At 40.1% G+C, this 23,139-nt stretch overlaps 1 protein-coding gene across 6 annotated transcripts in view; it reads left to right on the top strand.

The window, feature by feature from the left end:
* The first annotated feature begins 1,825 nt into the window (after positions 1-1,825).
* CNOT6L (CCR4-NOT transcription complex subunit 6 like) overlaps positions 1,826-23,139 on the top strand; it is a 112,934-nt gene continuing 91,620 nt past the window's right edge. Inside the window, exon 1 of one of the 6 annotated variants that reach the window (XM_069594445.1) lies at positions 1,826-2,538. Coding sequence is in view for 2 of the 6 variants with exons in the window: in XM_069594443.1 (XP_069450544.1) it covers positions 2,770-2,837 (68 nt within the window). In the remaining 4 variants the exon portion in view is untranslated. Of the gene's footprint in view, positions 2,539-2,654; positions 2,910-23,139 lie in introns of those variants that run through there. The other 5 variants (XM_069594446.1, XM_069594444.1, XM_069594443.1 and 2 more) reach the window with 5 other exon arrangements.

Genomic DNA, 23,139 nt, shown 5'->3' with positions numbered 1-23,139 from the left:
TCTGAACTTCCAGACCAGCAAACCCAAACATTTATCAGTGCTTCTTTACCATCCAGAGGTTCTCTCCTCCTTCCTCACTCCAGTCACTACTGACAGTCCACCCTGTAAGACTGGCAGGTATCACATGGCTCCAGTGAAACTGCTAGTGCCATCAGCTTTATCCTCCTGGGCCTCATTGTGACTATTAATTTTTTGTTACCTTTCAAACTTTCCTTTCTGGTGTGTTCTGTTTCCTGTTTATGGGTTGGCTTCCCCTACAAAGGCTGCAAGCTACTTAAGAACAGGGACCATATATGTTTATTTTTGTATCTCTGATGAGAAATACAATGTCTGGAATATAACACCCTCCAGAGATGTTTACGGTATGAGAATGACTACCTAGGAATCTATTGAATATACATTTACAGGTATTTGAAAAAGTTTAAATCTGTGAGACTATCCCATCATCTGATTTATGTTTTTCAGGTGTTTATTTTCCTCTTTTCTTCACCGTTCGGTAGTATTTCTCCTTGGGGCAAATGTTTCTATGCCAAGGAGAAATGCTGTGGCAAGATGCCACTGAGGCGGGTTTACTATTCTGGGCTCCTGAAGTGACTTGTTTGGCTTTGTCCATTACAAAGCCTTAGAATCAAGATGGTTAGGAATGAGTGGAACTTCTTTTACGATTTCAGACCCATTACAGAAGCTGGTTTGGGGGTGATGTTGCTAGGCAGGGAAATGGAAACAACGCAGATGGAAAACAAAGTAGCCTGCGGTCTTCTACGTCTTGAGGGGCTTCTCTAATTACTCACTCACACTTCCTGGTGACAAAGCTGAAAATAGTGCAATTCTTCTTTTGGTGGACTCTTTCAATAACTGCTCCGTTGTGGCTAAATGATGATTTGCATTTTTACAGCAACTTTTACCCCAAGAGATGAAGACATTTTACATTCAATAATAGGGCCCAAGATTAACTGCAACCAACACCACGTATTTAGTGTGTTAAACACCGCCCCTGTGGGTGGGTGGGTGCGTGGGGAATCCTGAACACTGCTAATATACCCTTGACACTGGTTAAGTGCGCAAGCCCGGAGCATGCATTGGGAAGATTATGCAAAACTCTGTAAGAGCAGTATTTCGCCTCTAGCGCTGGTTTGTTTTGGACTGCTCGTGGTAAAAGCTGAAGCTGACTCACACAAACAAAATTAAACCCCATAAACTTAAAATGTCAAGGCCGTATACCCGAAGTAAACATTCATATTCCTAGTTTACTCCTTGCCGTTTTCACTATGATGCTGGCACGGCCAAGCAAATGTATTTCTACCGTGAGGGGAGCCTCAGAAAATAAATAGGACAGAGTTAACGTAGAGCGCCACAGGTTCTTTTATTTACCTGTCGCAATGCAACTTACAGATGTTACACGTTAAAGAAAAAATTAAACCACAGAAGATGTCAGGAAACATTTTCTTCGGTCACTTCCTTCATCTCACCTGGCGTCCCAATCGCCGCCTTGAGCAGCGCTGGCTGGGCTTCGCGGTCAGGCCGCCTCAGGCGAGCGCGCAGTAAACAGCGCCGAGTCCCGGCGCGAACACTGGGTGAGGCGGGATCGCTAGTGTCTTCCCGCCACCCCCCGTGGCTTTGCGGCTGTGTCTTTCTGATAACCGACCGGCCTCCCCAGCTCGGCTCTTCACTCATGCCAAGAGAAACGAGTAAGAAAACAGCAAGGGTAAAGGAGAAAATGGGCAAGAGATCTGGCAGCCCCGCGCGCACGCGCACTACGACCAAACGCGGCGCCCTGGGGGCGGGGCCAAGGCTCGGTTCTGAAGCTCCGCCTCCTCCCCCCTCACCCCACCCCTCCGCGCGGGGGAGTGACTGACTCTCGCCAGCCCCTCCACGTCAATCAACCCTCCTCCTTCTCGCACTCTCCGCACCTTGTTATTAATCTCAATACCGATATCGCGCGGACGCCTCTCCCCCGACTCTCGGGGGTGTGAACGTGTGTGAGCGAGAGCGGAGGCACCGAAAGCTGGCGTCTCGGTGCAGCACTCTCGGCCCCGGCAGCAGCAGGCGCAGCAGCAACCCCCGCAGCGGCGGCAGCCCCAGCGCCAGGAGGCCAAGGCCAAGGCCAGGCTCTGCGCGGCTCTCGGAGTAATAGCCGCGGCTTCAGCGGCTGCGGGGGCGCAGCTTCCTCGGGCAGGGGCCTTCGCGTCGGCGGCCGCGGCCGCGGGGCCTCTCCTGCGCGTCCAGGGTCACCGTCCCCGAAGCCCGGCGGCGCGGCCCTCGGTCCCCTCCCCGCCCCCCATCCGTCTCCTTCTCGCTCCCCTCAGCCGCCCTCCTCGCCGCCGCCTTTGCGGTTCCTCAGGCGGCCCGGCCCGGCCCGCCCGCCCCGCGTCCTCTCCGGCCGGTGCCTCTCCCCCCGGCGGGCTGCCTGCATGTCTTTGCTGCCCTCAGCCCCGCCGCCACCGCCGCCGCCGCCTCCCCCGCCGCCGCAGCACCAGCAGCAGCCGCCCCGCCGCCGCCGCCGCCGTCGCCGCCCGGACCCCGGCGCGCTGAATGCAGGTGAGGAGGGGGGCGCAGGCCCTCGGGGGACCCCAGGCCCGGGCGCTCTGCGCGCCCGTCCCGCGCGAGCCGGGATCTGGGCCCGGCCGGCCGCCGCCGCGGCTTCCCTTCGGGGCGGGCTGGCGGGAGCGAGGCCCGCCCGTGGGTGTTTGTGTTTGCGTCTGCGGCCGCGGCTCCGGAGGGGAAGCATCTGTGGGGGCCGGGTGCGCGCGCGCGCGCGCGCGTGTTTGTATGTGTGTTTCCCCTGCCGCGGGGAAATGGCTGCTGTTGCTTCTTCTGGGCCGGAGGAAGAGAATGAGGTAGAGTGTTTTCGTGCCTTCGAGTAGCATCGAGAGCGTTGGGCAGAGGAGCGCGACTCCCGGGGAAATGAGGTGGGAGAGGGCCGAATGTGCGTGGGGGTGTTGTGCGAGTTGGGACTCCGGCGGGCGAGGACCCACAGCGAGTGGGTGTGTGTCGGGTGCGGGGCTGACCCGCGTCTCTCTCGGAGGCGACGAAGGTTCCGGTGTGTGTGTGTGTGCGCGCGTACGGTGTATGTGTGTGTGTGTGTTGGGGGGTGGTCCGCTCCCAGGGCCCGGGACTGTGGGGGCCGATTCAGAGTGTCCGGGACTCCCGAGTGGCGCGTCCGTCCCGTCTTTGTGGCCGAGGCTCGGGAGAGCCTCGCAGGTGAGAGCTGCCCCGCGGGGATCTGGGAGGGTGAGTGTGTGCGCGGCTCACGCACGGCAACCGGGCCCGGGAGCCGCGGGTCGGGGCCGCGCCGCTGTTGCCGGGGCCGCGGCAGGAAGCGCGCCGGCCTGCAGCGCGGCCTAACCTCCTCGGCTCCCGCGCGCCCGCCGACCGGCCTCCCTGCCTCCCGCCGGCCTCCCCGGACGCCTCGCGGGGCGCGGGGCCCTGCCTCAGGCCTGGGCAGGTGAGGGTCGGAGGCGGGACGCGCGGATCGCCGCCGCCTCAGCCGCCCCCACGTCTCCTGAGGAGCGGCGAAGGCAGATTTTGGCGTTCCAACTGCGAGCTCTGCCCCTGGCCGGCGGTGGGACCCGAGGGAAAGTGAATCTAAGCAGTAAATCTCGCGAAGACGCGGTGTCGAGGTCCCTTCTTTTAATCCTTTCCTTAAGGCTGTGTGTGGAGGGACGAAGTACATATTTCCTTTTTTCTTTTTTTCGTCGCAAATACTTTCCCGTTGATAATACTTAAACGCTTTTTTTAAGATAAAATTTTTCTCAGAGGGGCGGGGGAAGAAATGGAAGCTGGCTTCCCTGTCCTGTGGTGATGGTAGGATTGGATGGATTCTGTGCGTTTGAAATTGTTTTATCCTGCCTCCTAGGGGGAAAGGCGTGTACGCGCCGAGCTGAGGAGGTTGGTGAGGAAGAGGAAGTTACTGGAGCTGTCATCCTCCTCAGCACGGCCAACTCTCGAACTTAGGCTGTTGGGAGATGCATTGTGTTGAGGGAGTTTGGTACACAGGGGAAGCTCAGGACTGTATTTCAGGGGATACTGCCTTACTGGCTCTAGTTCCCTTAATTATCAATCAAGACAGTCACGTATTGAGTACAAACAAGTTTTCCCTCACAGTCTCCAAAACCTAGAGCAAGCCTCCTCTTTTGTCTGCTCTAAGCGTGTGCTCTTAGCTATTTTGAGAGTAGTTTAAGCAGAACGCAGCTGTAAAGGTAGGTCTGCTGCCAGTAGGCGAACGCTGCATCTCAGAACCAAGTATCAGTGGTGTTTGGATGCTTATTTGCTGTTTACTTTATCTTTCTCACTCTCTGATTACGTCTAGTTAGCTCATCTAGCTGAAAGCTCAATGGATGAAATCTTTATATAGATTCGATCCTTGCCGGCCACGCTCTGTGTCATGTACAGAGGTTGCTCCTTTCTGGACCTGGTCTCACAAAGAAATGTTTCCTGCCGTTTGTGGGGAAGTGTCAAGGGGAAGAGGACGAAGGGTGGCGAGCTGTTTTCTGTGACCACTACTGGAAAAACAACACACGTAGTTTAGTGGGCAGAGGACTTGTTTTACAGACCTCAGAACTCTGGCTGTGCCATTTCTCTTAGTTCTTTCACTTTAGGCACGGTACCCAATGTCTCTTAAGTCTGTTTTCTTCATCAGTAACAAGGAGATAAGACATTCATAGTAAGATCCTGAGGATAAATCGAAAACAAAACGACTTTGGGACATAGTAGCTGCTTAGTTAAATATTAGTTTTTTTTTTTCCTCCTGCAGCCCTGACTGTGGGCACTGAGAAACGTAAGTACAAATTCTCATTGGATTACTGAGAGCAATATTATGTCACCATATGTTAAAAATCAAGACAATAAAATATTTCAGATATACCTTTGATATACTTAAGGTATTGAATATATAAACACAACGTTAAATGTATGTTAGATGTCTTTTTCTTAGAACGAAGACTGTCAGTAAAATAGCCTGTGTCCTTATTTATAGAGACTATCTGGTCATACTTGATTTATTTTCATATTTTTGAATAGGGCATCTTTCAGTTTCATTTACTCTTTTTTTTGAGTTCTTGCTATGTAGTCCTGGAAAAAAATTTTAAGCTATATATAGCACATATATATTAAGACACAGTCAAGTGTGAAAAAGGATCAAGGGCCTAGAGTTTATTTATAAATATAAGTGCCACACAATTCCCATGCAATTGTTTCAGTTCAAAACCAAAAACTTTTGGAATATTTTCCTGAATGGAAGCAAAAATTTTCTATCAGTAATTTCAAAAATCTTCTATCAAAAATCAGCTTTCAGTAATTTTCCATTTTTTAAAATTCTGCGAGGAGTGGTAAATGTGTTCATTTAATTTTAATTGTATTGTGGTGGGAAAAAATAGTGATATGGAGTTTAAAGTAAAGGCAACAGAGAGATCAAATAGTTTTTTTTCTTATTTGCTGAAGTCAGGGTGAAGATGATGTGGGAGGAGTTTCATTAGTTTAAATTTGTAATATCTCTGTTTACTAACACCAGGTTTCCTTAGGCCTTGTATCATTATTATTTATATCAGCAATGTTAAGCTTAAAAAAAAAACCCAAGTAAAGCATTAAAATGTTAACACATTTATGAAGTATGTTTGTGAAGGATAGGGGGGAAAACTTTATTAGAATGAAAAATGTCATGGTTTTTTTAAAGTGTATATGTTACGGGTGTGTGTGCGTTTACAGCGGACAGAATCATATTTAAAGGAAAAATTATTTAAAATTAGGGATAATTTTTAATACTTTAAAAACAATAAAATGGAAATGAATTTTGCCCTTAACTCAGGCAAAATTGGATAATTTTCATTAGACATTTTGAATTATTATTAGACATGAATATTACTATAATAAAATAATTTGTAATTTTTTAATTGGGAGAATGGAGGAAGACATTTTTCTATAATCATGAAAATAAGTGTTAATGAAATAATTGAACAGTGAAGTTTATTATTTACAGTAGGACTCTTCTTGCTGTCATTTAAAGTAGTTACTTTACAAGAAAATTAAGGTGGAAAATTGTTAAGGTTTTAAAATTTAATGTTACTTAAATGGGCTTTTAGATAATCTTTCCAAAATAGCCCTTATAAATGCTTTTAATTAGGGGGAATTGAAATATTTAAGATTCATGCATATTTTACTTTGGGTAATGCTAATTAGGGTAATAAATACATTCCAAAATTTCAGTGGCTTAACACATGTAAGTTTGTATTTTGCTCACATTAACAGACTAGTGCAGGTGCTCCTTGTTAGCAGGCTTGTGGCTTTTCTCCATGTGGTAATCGAGGGACATAGACGCCTTACATCTTATGTCTCCACTGTTCCCTGGAGCCTTGGAGCCCTGCCTGTAACCTACAGGACATTTAAGAACCCCCAAAGACAAACATCTGCCCACATTTCATTGGTAATAATTTGTCACAGAGCCTTATTTGAATGCAAGGGGGATGGGATTGTAGTCCCTGGGTGGTGAACAGCTTGGGGCATTTCATGAAGTTATTTCAGGTGGTAGCATATATTTGTGAAATTATGTCTAAAAGGTGAATTATAATACTTAAAATTGCTTCCCTTCTTCAAAAAGTAAAGTTGTGTGAAGAGGTTGGGGAGCAGTGGGAAGAGAAGGGGAGGGGTAAGAGCCACAGAAAGGAGGAGGAGGAGAGAAGGACCTCTCTTCTAAGGTGGGTTTGAATGACAAGTAAATGTCAGGAGCTATTTAAAGATACAGATTTTACAAAGAGTATTACAATTAGATTTTATAACCTTTAGTGGGTCTCTCCTGTACTCTCCAGTTGTTGATTGCCGTTGTGGTCTACTGGGTTCTGGCTGTTTGAGTTATTTCTCTTTGTACTTTAAAAGCTGTTAACTTTGAATTTCAGTTTCTGAAGTATAGTTTTGTGGGAAACATTCTTTGAATTTTCTTTTTCTGTTGGGATAGAGCATTATCATTATTACTTTGAAGAAATGTCATTTAGATCGACCTTACTGTTTTTTTAATGTTTTCTGTTGCTGTTTTTGTAATTCTGAAGTCATTGTAATTAATATTTTGTGAGCCTTAACCCAGAAAGAGCAATAAAATCATCAAATAAACAACAAAGACTTAATTATTAACTTGTGCTCATGTTTCATGATGAAAATACTACAACTTTCTTTGACCACCTGCACTAATACTGAACCTTTAAATTAACTTTATTTCTGGACAACTTTAATTTTAATTGAATTGCATTTTTTTCTTTTATTGTCTAGGATTGTTCTAATGTGAAAACTTGCTCTAGGTACACTTTTATTTATCTTTATTCTGAAGAATTTGATTAGGAATCTGGGGAGTTTTATGTATTTCTGTATTCCCCAAAAGGAAGATTTTAGAGTAAGTCTGACTAACTTCTATATGCTAAGTAATTTGTAATCTTTTGCATTTTGAAAATTAGAAACCCTATTTGAGGGCCTATTCTGTACCCATTATTATGTTGTTGTTTAGTCACTAAGGTGTATCTGACTTTTTTGCAATCCCATGGCCTGTAGCCTGCCAGACTCCTCTGTCCACAGGATTTCCTAGGCAAGAATACTGATGCGAGTTGCCAGGGGGATCTTCTCTACCCAGGGATTGAACCCACGTCTCCTGCATTGGCAGGCAGGTTCTTTACCACTGAGCCACCAGGGAAGCCCACCCATTATTGTACTGGGTTCTAAAAAGAAAGAAATAGAAGAGACTGTTGTAAAGCTTATAGCTTATGAATAAGTGAAGTAAGACATATAATTTAGTTATTTCAATACAATAAGCGAACAAGTGGGAGTTACTACAATATAAACTTTTTAGAGGCATTCTGAGAGAGTAACAAAATGGATTGGTGGGTGGGCCAGGGACTAAGTTGAGCATTTTTTTGGTTAACAGCTTTTTTTGAGATATAATTCACTTATAGAAGTAGCCCATTTAAAATATATAACTCAGTAGTGTTTAGTATATTCACATTTGTGCAGCTGTCCCAAAATTTATAGAACATTGTAGTCACCTGAAATATAAATCCTGTATTCTTTGAGTTACCTTTCATTTCCCCGTGTCCTTAATTCTGGGCAAACACTGATCTACTTGTATTTCCATATAAATTTTAGGATTAGCTTATCAATTTCTGCAAAGAAGTCAGCTGGCATTTTGATAGGAATTGTGTAAGTCTGTAGCTCGATTTGAGGAGCATTGCCATCTTGACAATTTTAAATGTCTTCCTGTTTATGAAAATGCTTTATGAAAAATCTTTCCATTTATTTAGATCTTTAATTTGTTTTGACAGTGTTCTGTAGTTTTCAGAGTGTAAATGTTAAGTTTTGTTTGTGGTATTATTCCTTAATATTTTATTCTTTTAGATGCTGTTGTAAAATGAATTCTTTATTTCATTTTTGGGCTGCTCACTGTAAATGTATAAAAATACAATTGACTATTGTGTGTTGATCTTGTATTTTGCAGCCTTGCTGAACTTGATTATTAGTTCTAATAGTTGTTTTTTAAATGGATTCCCTCTGGTTTTCTGTATACCAAGGATCATGTCACTTGTAAATAAGTTTTACTTCTTTTCCAGTCTGAATGCGTTTTATTTTGTTTTCTTGCTTAACTGCCCTGGCTAAACCCTTCAGTCCTTTGTTGAAAAGAAGTGTCAAGAGCTGATATTCTTGTCTTGTTTCTGGTCTTGGGAGGAAAGCATTCTTTCTTCCACTATAAACTATGATACTGGCTGTGGGGTTTTCATAGATGCTGTTTATCAGATCGAGGAAGTTTCCTTCTGTTTTAGTTTGTTGAGTGTTTTTATCATGAAGGGGTGTAGAGGTTGAGTTTTGAGGGAAATATGAAATAAGTGAAAAAAAAAAATGAAGATGCTAAGACCGCTAGCAAGTGGCAGATAACGATGATTAACTTGTTTGGGAAAGAGGGGCTAAGCTTTTCCCCCTTCTTTTCTCTCTTCTTTATCCCTTTCATGCTCTTTAATTGTCTTCCTATTAATCTGTATACACATTTGGAGGCTCTTTCATCCTTTAGTGAAGATTTTTTGAGTAATTCATATTTCTTGATCAGTGGAGAATATTGCTACTTTTGAAAACATTTATTAAAAACAGTGTGGAGAATTTTTAAAATTAGTTTGATGGCTAGATTGGAGGGGGACACAGGAAGCAGGGAGAAACTAAATCATAAATGAATTACTAAACATAGAACCTTGAGTATTCTTTGGAAGGACTGATGAAGCTCCAATACTTTGGCTACCTGATGCAAAGAGCTGACTCATTGGAAAAGACCCTGATGCTGGAAAAGATTGAGGGCAGGAGAAGGGGGCGACAGCAGATGAGATGGTTGGATGGCATCACCGATTCAATGGACATGAGTGCGCAAACCCTGGGAGATGGTGAAGGACAGGGAGGCCTGGTGTGCTGCAGTCCATGGGGTTGCAAAGAGTTGTACATGACTTGGTGACTGAACAACAACAAAACAATTGAAAAAAAGGGAACAAACCTTTGTGATATCAAGCGTATGTTTAATTAAGAATTCCATGTTTACTTTGAACCTGGCTGTCACCTGACTTTTTTCCCAAAACATTTCAGAATCAATTGTTTTGCTTCTGTAAGTTTTCTGCATAGTTTTCTATGAAATTTAATAGATTTTGAAAGGAAATTTTGTGCTCCAAGGTAAGGTTATATTTCACTTGATGTGGTGATTATTCCTCATTTACTTTTTGAAATTTTCATTGTTTTCATGCAGCTACATTCTGATTAAATAATGTTTTTTTAAAAAATTTCTGTCCCTCATGTAAGCCTCAGAAATCAAGTAACTTTGGGTCTAGCTAGGAATCCTTCAGTTTACAAGGCAAAAACTGATAAGTAGTAACAGAATTTTTGTTTTGTATTCTCTTTTGTAGCAGGATTATTACTTTTCATTAATTTTTTAGTCACCTTATAATCTCTCTACAAGTAAAATTTTATTTCTAATTTTTTGAGGAATAAGTAGTTCACCTTGCTGTGAGGCTCAATATTTCATACTAAGTGGACATCTGGTAATCGGGGCTTTTAGTTTGTTTTCATTTATTAACAGTAGAAATTAGTGACCCAGATTGGTGATACAAGATAGAAGTTACTACACTTTATCTTTCTTAGTATTCATCTTGAACCTCTCTCTGTAATCTTACACAATTTAGAATCTTTATTTTTCTTTTCCTAAATTACTTAGATTCCCTAAGTGAATAAAATTGATCAGTTATATAATACTAGTTACAAATACTGCTACAAGAATAGAATAAATTTAAGATACACCAACCTTAATTTCTTTCTATACAAAGACTTTGTTGGGATCTTTACATATATATCTGTTGCTTTCTGATCATACTGTTTATATTTAAGTAAAACCAAAAAAAAAACTGACAGCATATGTTGAGCTATAGATTCCTATGTAGTGTAGTCTCCTGCAAAATTGACATACATATTTATGGAATAATATATTGCGATTATGTACAGAATGATAACCTTGAAATAACGAGAACGTGAATCACCAAAGTATATCTAACCTATTAATAAATACTTATTAAGCTTCTGCTGGCTATGTACTGTTATATTTGGGATTCTGGGGAATACGTTCAAAATATAGTCTTTCATACTAGAAAGTGGAACTTGTGTTTATTGGACTACTGAATACTAAGGACTGTGAAAGCCATCCCCTTCACTTTTAAATATGTAATCTAAATTAGTATTCATAAAAATCCTGTGAATTAGACAGTATGATTCTCATTCTCTTGCTGCTTAAGAATTGAGCCTTCGATCCTCACTTTTCTAGTTCTAGGGAAAATTATTTAACTTCTCCATGCTTTAGTTTCCTCATCCGTAATAGGGAGATAGTTAATTGATAGTTCTTATCTTACAGGGTTGTTGTGAGGGTTAAATGAAATAGTCATAAAGTGCTTATAACAGTGTGGCACATCCGAAGTAAAAAAGCAAAGCAAAACCAGAAAACTCTTATGTGATAGCTATGACTGTTTCTTGTTAGGAGCCATTCAAGTTAAATTGCAAACCTTAAACATTAGAGAAGGAAATGGCAACCCACTCCAGTGTTCTTGCCTGGAGAATCCCAGGGACGGGGGACCCTGGTGGGCTGCCGTCTGTGGGGTCGCACAGAGTCGGACATGACTGAAGCGACTTAGCAGCAAACATTGAAAAACCAGTATTTAAAACAAGGTCTGTTTGACTCCAAAATATTTACTCTTAACACTACTTTCACTTAGAGTGGATGTAAGCCTGAATAAGTAGTAAGCTAGTGAAGGCAAGTATGCTAAGTAACAAAGAACATTAAATGCTGTATCGTATACCAGAGTACATATGGGTGTGTAGCCTTCAGGGATACAGACAGGAGGTAGAAGTTGATCTCACCTGTATAGTTAGAAGGAAGGAAAGGAAAAGTTAATGGATTACAGCAGCATTCTTGCTTGTTTTCCAACATCCATTATTGCTGTTTTAACTTCTGTTTCTTTGTATGTGTTATCACCAGAGAAATCCTTTGAAGATTTATTCAGTATTTAAAATTCTTAATAATATTACTATTTTTTGGTTGCCTATTTTGTGCTAAGAATAGGAGTTGGCAAAATTTGTATGTGAAGGGCCATAAGGTAAACATTTTGGCTCTGTGGGTCGCAAGATCTCTGTTCTGTATTCTTCTTTGGTTTCTTTCTTCCTTTTTTTGTTAAGTAAACAATCCTTTAAAAATGTAAAACCATTCATTGCTGGCAGGCCAAGCTGTAGTTTATTGACTCCTGTGCTAGGAGATTTACATGAATTAACTTCTTGTCAGAATCTTGGCAAAATTGATATTATCAATTCCTATTTTGTATTTGAAGAAACTGAAGCTTAGAGAGGCAAATTTGATGAAAGTCACATAGCAAATAAATGACACAAGAGGTCGAATTCAGATTTAGGTCATGGGAATTCCTCAGCTTGTCTGCTTTCCAGCATATCCTGCTGCTACTTACTGCTTTTGGAATAAAATGGAGCTTTCATAGCATTATATGTGAGGCTCATTATGATATTGTCCCCTTGTACCTTTCCAGTTTTATCATTTATTACTCTTCTCTCTTCAAACATATTGTCGAGCCTGGCCAAAATGAGTGACTTATATAGTCTGGTTTGTGCTTTATATGTGCTTACAATACCTTATACTTTATGACCTCACGGACTTCTTTAATAATTCACGTTAGGTGCTCCAACTCCAGGAAACCTTGCTTCCTCCTTCTAGTCTTTGCTTTATGCTCTTTTTCTGTTCTCCCTTAGCATCTGTGCATCCCTCTTTTGTGACATTTACCACACTGTCTTGTATTTACGTGGTTTATGTCTCTGCTTTCTCATTAGACAGATTTTTAAAGAATATTTATTTGACTGCACCAGGTCTTAGTTGTGGCATGCAAAATTTTAATTGCACCATTTGGGATCTAGTTCCCTGACCAGGGGTTGAACCCTGGGCTCCAGCATTATGAACATGGAGTCTTAGCCAGTGGAACACCAAGGAAGTCTGTGTGCTAAGTCACTTCAGTCATATCAGACTCTTTGCAGCCCTCTGGACTGTAGCCCACCAGGCTCCTTTGTCCATAGGATACTCCAGACAAGAATACTGGAGTGGGTTGTCACTCTTTCCTCCAGGAGATCTTCCCAACCCAGGGATCGAACCAGTGTCTCATGTCTGCAGGCAGGTTCTTTACCACTGGTGCCACCTGGGAAGCCAAGAGGAGTCTCCTAGACTGAGATTTAAGTATTTGTTACAAAATAGGAGCTTAACCCCTACTATGTACTAAGTGTTTAGTATATTTTAGGGGCCTGGTAACTGTTTGTTGAATGAATGAATGAATGAATCAAATGTCATTGCAAATCATAAAAGTTATATCTGCAAATATGTAGTAGCAGAAAGTCATGCGTCCAGCTTCGAGGAGGAAAGGGACATTGAGTTAATATCTGGTTAAATTCTGGAATTTCAGTATGAACAGGGAGGTGATAAGGCAAACTGGAGTATGATTATTATGGAGAGGCTTGAATGAGGAATTTCAGTTTTCTCCTAGGTTTAACTGTAGAGCACTGGGTGGCTTTTTACATTTGTAAATTAGATTTCTGTTATTAATACGTGAATTTTATGTCATGATATTGTTTGAATGATATAGGACATGACTACAGAATTGTTTTGATTAATAATTATTAATAGTTATTGCAGATATGGCTCTAGGATCATGTCATTATCAACACTATTAAAGACATTGGGAGCATTGAGTGATTTGGAGAGATTGGGGCAGTTTGAAAATAATTGTTTAAGAAGATTAATCTGGTTGAGGTATGCAGAATCAGTTGAGATCAGAATGAGAGAAGGGAGGCTCTTTTTTAAAGAATTAAAATATGAAGTGATACGTCAGGAGAGAGATCTGTGTCAATTGGGATAGAAAAGAAAGCTTTTAAGTGACATCAGTGATAGAAAATGAAGGAAGAAGTCAGAGGCAGCTGAAAAATCTGGAGGAGGATATGATTTGGGGAAGAAAAGTTTGAATTTTGTATTAGACAAACTGATTAAAATTGGAATTTATTTATTTTTGTCTGAATTTAGGCCCTGCTTACTTTATGCCTGAATAATTAGAATACGCTATGATTGTCTGTCTAATGTGTTGCACTTGGCTATGAGTGGATGTTTGGTTATATGGACTCTTTGGCAGTCTGGAGAAGACTGTGGAGCCTTTTTAGAATAATGATTTTAACTGAATGAAATAGGATTAAAAAGGAATGTGTTATATTGAAATACAAAAAAAAATATGTGATATATTAATATATGTGCCCCTTTATCAATGCAGTTAAAAAACAAGATCTAGCGGTGAGTCTAATAACTACCATAATTTTAAAGTAGTGATATATATGTAGATGATATTTTGAGTTATATGTAACAACTAATGTGATATGAAAATACAACTTGTATTAGTGATAAAAATCACGAGTACTGCTAATATTACTATGGTAGATTGTCTAGGTCTGGTTGAAAGAGGTACTAAACTTTAATAATTAGAGGTTAGTGAACCTAGGGATAAAATTTTTTTTCTTTTACAAATTTACATTCTCTGAGATTTCTGGATCCCAGGTTAATAATCTTTGCTGTATTGTCTCCTGGTTTTAATTTGCTGTGTGTATTTTTGTCATATTATTCTTTTTCTTTGGAGACGGTAATATTTTTTCATGTTTACTTTTGCAAATAATTATGTGCTCTTTGTGTAAAAAAAAAAAAGACGCTAAAAGACCATAATTTTCTGGTTATCCTGTCTCATGGAAATCAAGACTGTTAGTAGTATAATATGTATAGGAATAGATATCCATTATCTATTTCTGGGTAATATGACCTTATATAACCATATTAACATAATAAAATTTCTTGTTGTTCAGTCACTCAGTCGTGTCTGACTCTTTGCAACCCCCTGGACTGCACACGCCAGGCCTCCCTGTCCTTCACCATCTCCCGGAGCTTGCTCAATCTCATGTCCATTGAGTCATTGATGTCATCCTCTTCTCTTCCTGCCTTCAGTCTTTGCTAGCATCAGAATCTTTTCTAATGAATCAGTTCTTCACATCAGGTGGCCCAACTATTGGAGCTTCAGCTTCAGCATCAAACCTTCCAATGAAAATTCAGGCTTAATTTCCTTTAGGTTTGACTGGTTTGATCTCCTTGCAGTCCAAGGGACTATCAAGAGTCTTCTCCAGCATCACAGTTCAAAAGCAGTATGATCCAACTATCGTATCCATACATGACTACTGGAAAAACCGTTGCTTTGACTATAGAGACCTTTGTTGGCAAAGTAATGTCTCTGCTTCTTAATATGCTGTCTAGGTTCTTCATAGCTTTTTTGTCCAAGAAGCAAGTATCTTTTAATTTCATGCTGCAGTCACCATCTGCAGTGATTTTGGAGCCCCCCAAAATAAAGTCGGTCACGTTTCCATTGTTTCCCCGTCTATTTGCCATGAAGTGATGGTACTGGATGGCATGATCTTCGTTTTTGAATGTTTGAGTTTTAAGCCAGCTTTTTCACTCTCCTTTTTCACTTTCATAATAAATTAAAAGATGCTTACTCCTTGGAAGGAAAGTTATGACCAACCTAGACAGCATATTAAAAAGCAGAGACATTACTTTGTCAACAAAGGTCTGTCTGGTCAAGGCTATGGTTTTTCTTTTCAGTGGTCATGTATGGATGTGAGAGTTGGACTATAAAGAAAACTGAGCGCCAAAGAATTGATGCTTTTGAACTGTGGTGTTGGAGAAGACTCTTGAGAGTCCCTTGGAGTGCAAGGAGATCCAACCAGTTCATCCTAAAGGAGATCCAGTCCTGGGTGTTCATTGGAAGAACTGATGCTGAAGCTGAAACTCCAGTACTTTGGCCACCTGATGCAAAGAGCTAACTCATTTGAAAAGACCCTGATGTTGGGAAAGATTGAGGGCAGGAGGAGAAGGAGACGACAGAGGGATGAGATGGTTGGATGGCATCACTGACTCAGTGGACATGAGTTTGGGTGGATTCTGGCAGTTGCTGATGGACAAGGAGGCCTGGCGTGCTGCAGTTCATGGGGTCGCAAAGAGTTGGACACAACTGAGCAACTGAACTGATACTGTTATTAAAACTTGCTTTTTGATTTAACAGCATATTATTGACAATTTTTCTATCAGTAGATATGCATTTAAAATTTATAGCTTAAAAAATTGAGATATATATCACAAACACAAAATTCACCATTTTCAAGTGTACACTTTGGTGGTTTTAGTGTTTTCACTGTGTTGTGAACCACCACTATTAATTTCAGAACACTTCCATCACCCTCAAAGGAATCTCATACCTATTAGCTGTTCAAATTTTCCATTCATTAATTTGCTGGCAACTACCCGTGTGTTTTCTGTCTCTGTAAATTTACCTATTCGAGGCATTTAATGTAAATAGAATCATATAATGTATGACCTTTTGTGTCTGGCTTTTTTAACTTGGCATAATGTTTTCGAGATTATGCCGTGTTGAACCAAGAAACATGACTTCATCCTTTTTATGCCATTGTATGAATATGGGCTTCCCTGGTAGCTCAGACGGTAATGAATCTACCTGGAATTCGGGAGTTTGATCCTTGGGTCAGGAGGATCTCCTGGAAAAAGGAATGGCTAGCCACTCCAGTTTTCTTGCCTGGAGAATTCCATAGACAGAGGAGCCTGACGGGCTACAGTCCATGTAGTCACAAAGAGTTGGATAGACAATATTTTACCTGTTTGCAGCTGATAAATATTTGGGTTGGTGCCAGTTCTTTGGCTGTTATAAATAATTCTCCTAGAAATAGTCATGTAAAGGTTCTTTTTTGGACATAAATTTTCTTTTCTTGAGTATATCCCTAGGAGTGGAATTACTGGATCATCTGTATATCTGGGTTTAACTTTTTGAGGAACTGACAGACTTTTCCACAGCAGCTGCATCATTTTATATTTCCATGTATCATGTTTGTTTTTTTTTAAGTAAAAATTTTTTTCTAAACTTATTTTTAATTGAAAGATAATTGCTTTACAATATTGTGTTGGTTATGCTTTTTAATGACTGGATTGTAGTCAATCTTATTGATGTGCTGTATAATTCAGTCCCCTATTGATTGGCAATTAATTGATTTCCTTATTTTCTGCAGTTATCAACAAACACCTTTGTCTACTGTTTTAAAGGGTAAATTTCTAAAAAGTGGACTTGCTAGATTAAGATTTCACATTCAAAATTTTGTTATCTTATCAGGTTGTACTTTTATACTCCTACCAGTTGTGTCTATTTCCCCACACTTTGATATTCAAAAATTATTCAGAGATTATTGCCATTTTGATAATAAAGTCACATGATTAAAAGTCTACAACTGATGATTAGTGGAGTTACATTTTTTTTACTTTTTTTGGTCATTGTATTTCTTCTTTTGTGATTTGCATGATCATGACCTTTAACCCTGATTTTTCCTTTGGGAGGTCCACATTTTTTTCTTATGGATTTGTAAAAGCTGTTTGTATTTTGGAAACATTACCTCATTGCCCATAAAAAATATTAGAGACCTTTTGCTCCACTTTCCTCTTGAGTTTATGAATTTGCTCTTTGTCTTATGGACATTGAAAATTTTTTATGATGTTTAATTTGTCATTATTTTTCTTTACAGTCTTTACCTTGCTTTGAAAAGTCTTTTTACTCCAAAATCACAAGATTATTATTCTTCATTTTCTTCTAGAAATGTCTAAATTAAACTTGTCATGGTTTAGTAGAGCAGTTTAGATTTTGCAGTTGGATTTAGCCATGTTTAAATTCCAGTCCAGTCACTCACTAGCTGTGAGATGTTGGATGTTTCACAGCTTCTCTGTATTTCAGCTTTCTCATTGGTAAAATGGCAATTAACAAGTAGTTTATAATTTTAGAAAAATTTAATGTATAATGCATGCAAATCATTTAGCACAGTATCTGGACATATACTGGGCTTTTGATACATGTTTTCTTCTCTCACATTTATAAACTCTTATCTTCCTTCAGCCTACTTAAAATCTAATTCTGAAGATAAGATGGGAAAGTTTCAAGAAGAGAATGGTCCTCAGTTTTTAAAACCAGAGAAACACGCAGAATGAATATTGACTGAAAAAGGGATTGAAAATCAGTTTAGTAATTTGAGTCCATATATGTTTAATAAGAATACTTTTTATTAGAGTGTAAGAGAGACAGACATATTTTAATAGGATGAGGACTAAATAAAGCCATACAATGTACATGAAGGATAAGTTCAGTTCAGTCGCTCAGTCATGTCCGACTCTTTGCAACCTCATGGACTGCAGCACGCCAGGCTTCCCTGTCCATCGCCCACTCCCAGAGCTGGCTCAAACCCATGTCCATTGAGTTGGTGATGTGATCCAACCAGCTCATCCTCTGTCATCTATTTCTCCTGCTGTCTTCAGTCTTTCCCAGCATCAGGGTCTTTTCAAATGAGTCAGTTCTTCATATCAGATGGCCAAACTATTGGAGCTTCAGTTTCAGCGTCAGTCCTTCCAGTGAATATTCAGGACTGGTTTCCTTTAGTATTGACTGGTTTGATCGCCTTGCAGTTCAAGGGACTCTTTCAAGAGTCTTTTCCAACATCACAATTCAAAAGCATCAGTTCTTCCTACTCAGCTTTCTTTATAATCCAACTCTCACATCCATACATGACTACTGGAAAAACCATAGCTTTGACTGTACAGACCTTTGTTGGCAAAGTAATGTCTCTGCTCTTTAATATGCTGTCTAGGTTTGTCATGGCTTTTCTTCCAAGGAGCCAAGTGTCTTTTAATTTCATGGCTGCACTCACTGTCTGCAGTGATTTTGGAGCCCCCCAAAATAAAGTCTTTCACTGTTTCCATTGTTTCCCTATTTTCCATGAAGTGATGGGAACAGATGCCATTACCTTCGTTTTTTTGAATGTTGAGTTTTAAGTCAGCTTTTTCACTCTCGTTTTTCTCTTTCATCAAGAGGCTCTTGAGTTCTCCTTTGCTTTCTGCCGTAAGGATGGTGTCATCTGCATGTCTGAGGTTATTGATATTTCTCCCAGCAATCTTGATTCCAGTTTGTGCTTCATCCAGCCCAGAGTTTCTCATGATATACTCTGCATAGAAGTTAAATAAGCAGCGTGACAGGCTTTGACGTACTCCTTTTCCAATTTGGAACCAGTCCATTGTTCCATGTCTGGTTCTAACTGTTGATTCTTGGCCTGCATACAGATTTCTCAGGAGGCGGGTAAGTTGGTCTCTTTAAGAATTTTCCACAGTTTGTGATCCACCCAGTCAAAGGCTCTAGTGTAGTCAGTGAAGCAAAAGTAGATGCTTTAGTCAGTGAAGTAGAAATAGATCACATGAAAGATGATTTTCACAAATGCAGCATGGATTCATCATTAGTGTATCTCTGAGGAATAGTTGTAATTCTTCCTTTTTCTCTCATAGGTAGAATGTTAAATCACTCACTCAGTTGTGTCCAACTCTTTGTGACCCTGTGGACTGTAGCCCACCAGGCTCCTCCATCCATGGGATTCTCCAGGCAAGAATACTGGAGTGGGTTGCCATTTCCTTCTCCAGGGGATCTTCCCAGGGATCCCAGCGATCAAACCCAGGTCTCCCACATTGCAGGCAGATGCTTTAAGCTCTGAGCCATGTTGGTTAGAGGATAGGATTAGCAGTACAGTGTATATTGTGTGTATAAATTGTACACCAACTTCTACTGCTATTAGTTACAAATTATGATACTTACAGCACATTTCACAATCATCAACCCCTGAAGACTATTGCTCCATTCAAATTTTATTCTTCTTAGTAGCTTATTGTTGAACTTATACATTTCTTTATTAAACTACAGTTTTTTGTAAATAGTTAAATATTCTTTGTGGTAAGCAACTTTAAGTACATTTTAGAAAGAGATGGGAAAGATATAAATGTTTACAATGTGGTCATCTTTCCTAGACTATAAGGTTTTTGGGCCAAGGAACACAGTTCTAGTAATTAAAGATATAATGGATTTTTGATGTGTTTTTAAAGCATTGAATTTTGTTTGTCTTTTTTAAAACCTCAGAGTTTAAAAAATTTGTTAATAAAACTTTTAGCTTTCATCATATGAAAAAATAAAAGACATGGAGTATGTGCAACTGGGTTTTAGAAAATGATACCAAATTTTATTCCTTGATCCTGGATAACTGTCTGTTGTTCCTAGTATGTTGGAAGTATACCATGCTCATTTTGTCAGCCTCAAAACAAGGAGGAGGAAATTCTGTATTGGTTAGCTCAGGAGGAAGGTAATGAGTTTAAGTAACAAAACAGGAAGTTTGTTCCTCTGTGACCTTTGATGCATTTGTGAATTTGGCATTTTGACTATAGGGTTGAAATTTAGAAGAGTTTCATATTTAGTTTACTTTGTTGCTTTTGCAGAGTATCTACCTGTCAGGAAAAAACAGGACTCCCAAGTTAAAGGCTCTGCTGCCTTTGTGGGAAATAATGGACAATACTCTTCATTTTGCTGACAAAATCTGGGTATCTGTGTTTTACAATGGCTGGGTTTTGCTTTCACATAGAGCCAGAGTATCCTTTTCCTGGAACCAAGCGTGACTCAAAGCCTTTGTAAGTTCTCTTATTCTTTATCCTTTTAAGCAACTATTTTAGGAACTGTTTTAAAGCTGACACCCCTCCTGTTCAAATCTTTTCCTCTCAGCGCAAAGCACCGCCTTCTTGGCAGTCTTTTGTATGAGTGGAGTGGGTACTCTCCTTAGGCATTTATTTCTGTCAAAAAGTGGATTAGCTGCATTGTTTAATGCTATCTCGTTTGGATCAGTGTGAGTCTGCATTGGCCTTGCCTTTTAAATTCTTTCATAATTAAGATGCTGGCACCTTGGAACCTTTTCCTGGATGGAGCTTTTCTTTTGCCTTTTATTGAGTGTGATCCTAGAGTTTAGGTACTAAGGTTTTTCAGTTTTATTTCACTGTTTTAAATGGAGATGTGTAGATTTAGATACAGCTTTTCCAAATTCTAAATAAACTCTGGTTCTCAGATAAGTGAGACTTTTTAACACCTCTCTATGTATATTTGGCTATGTGTATCTAAGGCAGGTTGCTGCTGTTCTGTTGAGAAATCTTGTCCAACTCTTGTGACCCTATGAGCTGCAGCACTCCAGGCTTCCCTGTCCTTCACTATCTCCTGGAGTTTGCTCAAACTCATGTGCATTGAATTGATGATGCCGTCCAACCATCTTATCCTGTCGCCTCCTTTCCTCTTGCCCTCAATCTTTTCCAGCATTAGGGTCTTTTCCAATGAATCAGCTTGGCTGTTCGCATCAGCATTGTATAGTTTGTTTCAGGTCAAAAAGTATGGGACAGCGATTATGATTACTCTCAGACTTTGATGTTAGTCAACAAAACTTAGTATTCAAGATTTAATTAAATTATTCCCCCCCCCCCAAAATAGAAAAGCTATTATGAAAAGGGTTCATTAGTTAAATCCTTAGTTTTTGATTCCACTATCATGTTCAGTTTTCTAGTAATGGAAACCAAATGTTTTCTTGAATTAGTTGTTTAAATTTTCTTGATGTAATACAACTTTCATAGTTAATACACAGATGATTTTTTTGCTTATATAAACCAACTTACGGAGAAGGCAGTGGCAGCCCACTCTAGTACTCTTGCCTGGAAAATCCCATGGATGGAGGAGCCTGGTAGGCTGCAGTCCATGGCGTCACTAAAAGTCAGACACAACTGAGCGACTTCACTTTCATTTTCATGCATTGGAGAAAGGAATGGCAACTCACTCCAGTGTTCTTGCCTGGAGAGTCCCAGGGACAGCAGAGCCTGGTAGGCTGCCGTCTCTGGGGTGGCATAGAGTCGGACACAACTGAAGCAACTTAGCAGCAGCAGCAAACCAACTTAAGACATTATACTTGCAAAATATTACTGAATTCTTTGATTTTACATGGGGTTTCCTAGGTGGTGCTAGTGGTAAAGAACCAGCCTTTACATACTGTTAGCGAGGCAGAACCTGAAATTAGAAGACAGGAGAAAGAAAAAGATGAAGTATTCTGTTTTGTTATGAAGTATTAGCGTAATACTTCACATTTAATGCATTGGACTAAGTCCAATTTTTCTAGTAGATTTGTTATTTCAAATCATAGGAACTTTCGTACCCTTGATGTGCTTACTTTTAAACAGTGTGTGACTTATCTAGATGATCTGTGATCCTTTTACAAATGCCCTTGTAGCCTGTCTCAGTTTGGATGTGAACATACTTACTCTTCACTTTCTTTATGCTGGCAAAGATGTTTTCATTTCTGGTATGTTCAAAACAACAGACTCTGCTGTGGATTCTTATTTAAAGTATGCTTTCAGATTGCACAGAGAACTGGTTGAGGAGAACAGTTTTCTTTGAGTAATACTTGTTACTGATTAGCAGTTTTAGGAGAATGCTTGCAGTGAATTTTCTGATCTTAAATTGTAGACATCTTTAAGAATAGAAGGGCTTCCCTTGTGGCTCAGCTGGTAAAGAATCCGCCTGCAGTTTGGGAATCCTGGGTTCAATCCTTGGCTTGGAAAGATCCCCTGGAGAAGAGAAAGGCTACCCACTCCAGTATTCTGGCCTGGAGAATTCCATGGACTGTATAGTCCATGAGGTCGCAAACAAGACACGGCTGAGTGACTTTCACTTTCACTTGAGAATAGAATACTTTTGCTTGTGTTTTTCCCCCTCCCTTTAACTTTGGTAGGTTAACTATGGTGGAGAAGAGGAATTCAAAGGAGAATTCCTAGCAATCAGATATAGTGACCTTTCATGGTTAGTATGTTAAGGACAGTGCTGGAGAATAGACCAACAACTTTGCTTGTTTATTTTTGAACACATGCCAGATGTGTTGGATAGTTCCTTCTCGACCACATAATAGCATCTTGAGTATATAACAGTATGGAAATTTTTTTCTCATCCTGTGGGGTTTTTTTTTTTCCTGCTTACCTGGGTATCTTAAAACTGTCCTTCAAAGAGGGATGTGAGGTCTGTGGAATTAAATCCTCAGAGAATTTGGCAGATAAGAGTATAAAATATAAAAATCCCAAACCATTTTTCTTACTTTGTCATTGTATTTGTGATTGAAGTAGGAAATGAAAGAAAGGAACTGCTAGTGTGAGAATTCATTAGAGAAATGGGAAAATATTTTCCCTTGTGTTATCTCAAAGTTTGTTGAACAGTAAGCTGCACTATAATGGATGTTACATTTGTTGTGCCTGTGACAGAAAATAGAACTGTTTCTGAGTTACTGTGTACTCCAGGTTACTTGGATTTGGAATGTTAGGAATATGATTTCATGTCAGGAATATGATTTCAATAGGATCTGGGTAGCCCTGGAGCTCTGACTGGACTCTCTCATTTGCCTACCTATCCAGCTAGTTAGAGTTGTACTTGTCTCTTTGGGGTTTCTTTTTTCCTTTTATTTTATTGGAGTGTAGTTGATTTGCTGTGTTGTATTAGATCTTTTTCTGACTTCACTTAGTATGGTAGTCTCTAGGTCCATCCATGTTGCTGCAAATGGCATTATTTCATTCTTTTCTTATGGTTGAGTAAT

The sequence above is a fragment of the Ovis canadensis genome, chromosome 6, assembly GCF_042477335.2.
Source record: "Ovis canadensis isolate MfBH-ARS-UI-01 breed Bighorn chromosome 6, ARS-UI_OviCan_v2, whole genome shotgun sequence".
Taxonomy (NCBI): domain Eukaryota; kingdom Metazoa; phylum Chordata; class Mammalia; order Artiodactyla; family Bovidae; genus Ovis; species Ovis canadensis.
Note: the sequence above shows the minus strand (reverse complement) of the source record. Positions and strands in the feature narration are given on the sequence as shown.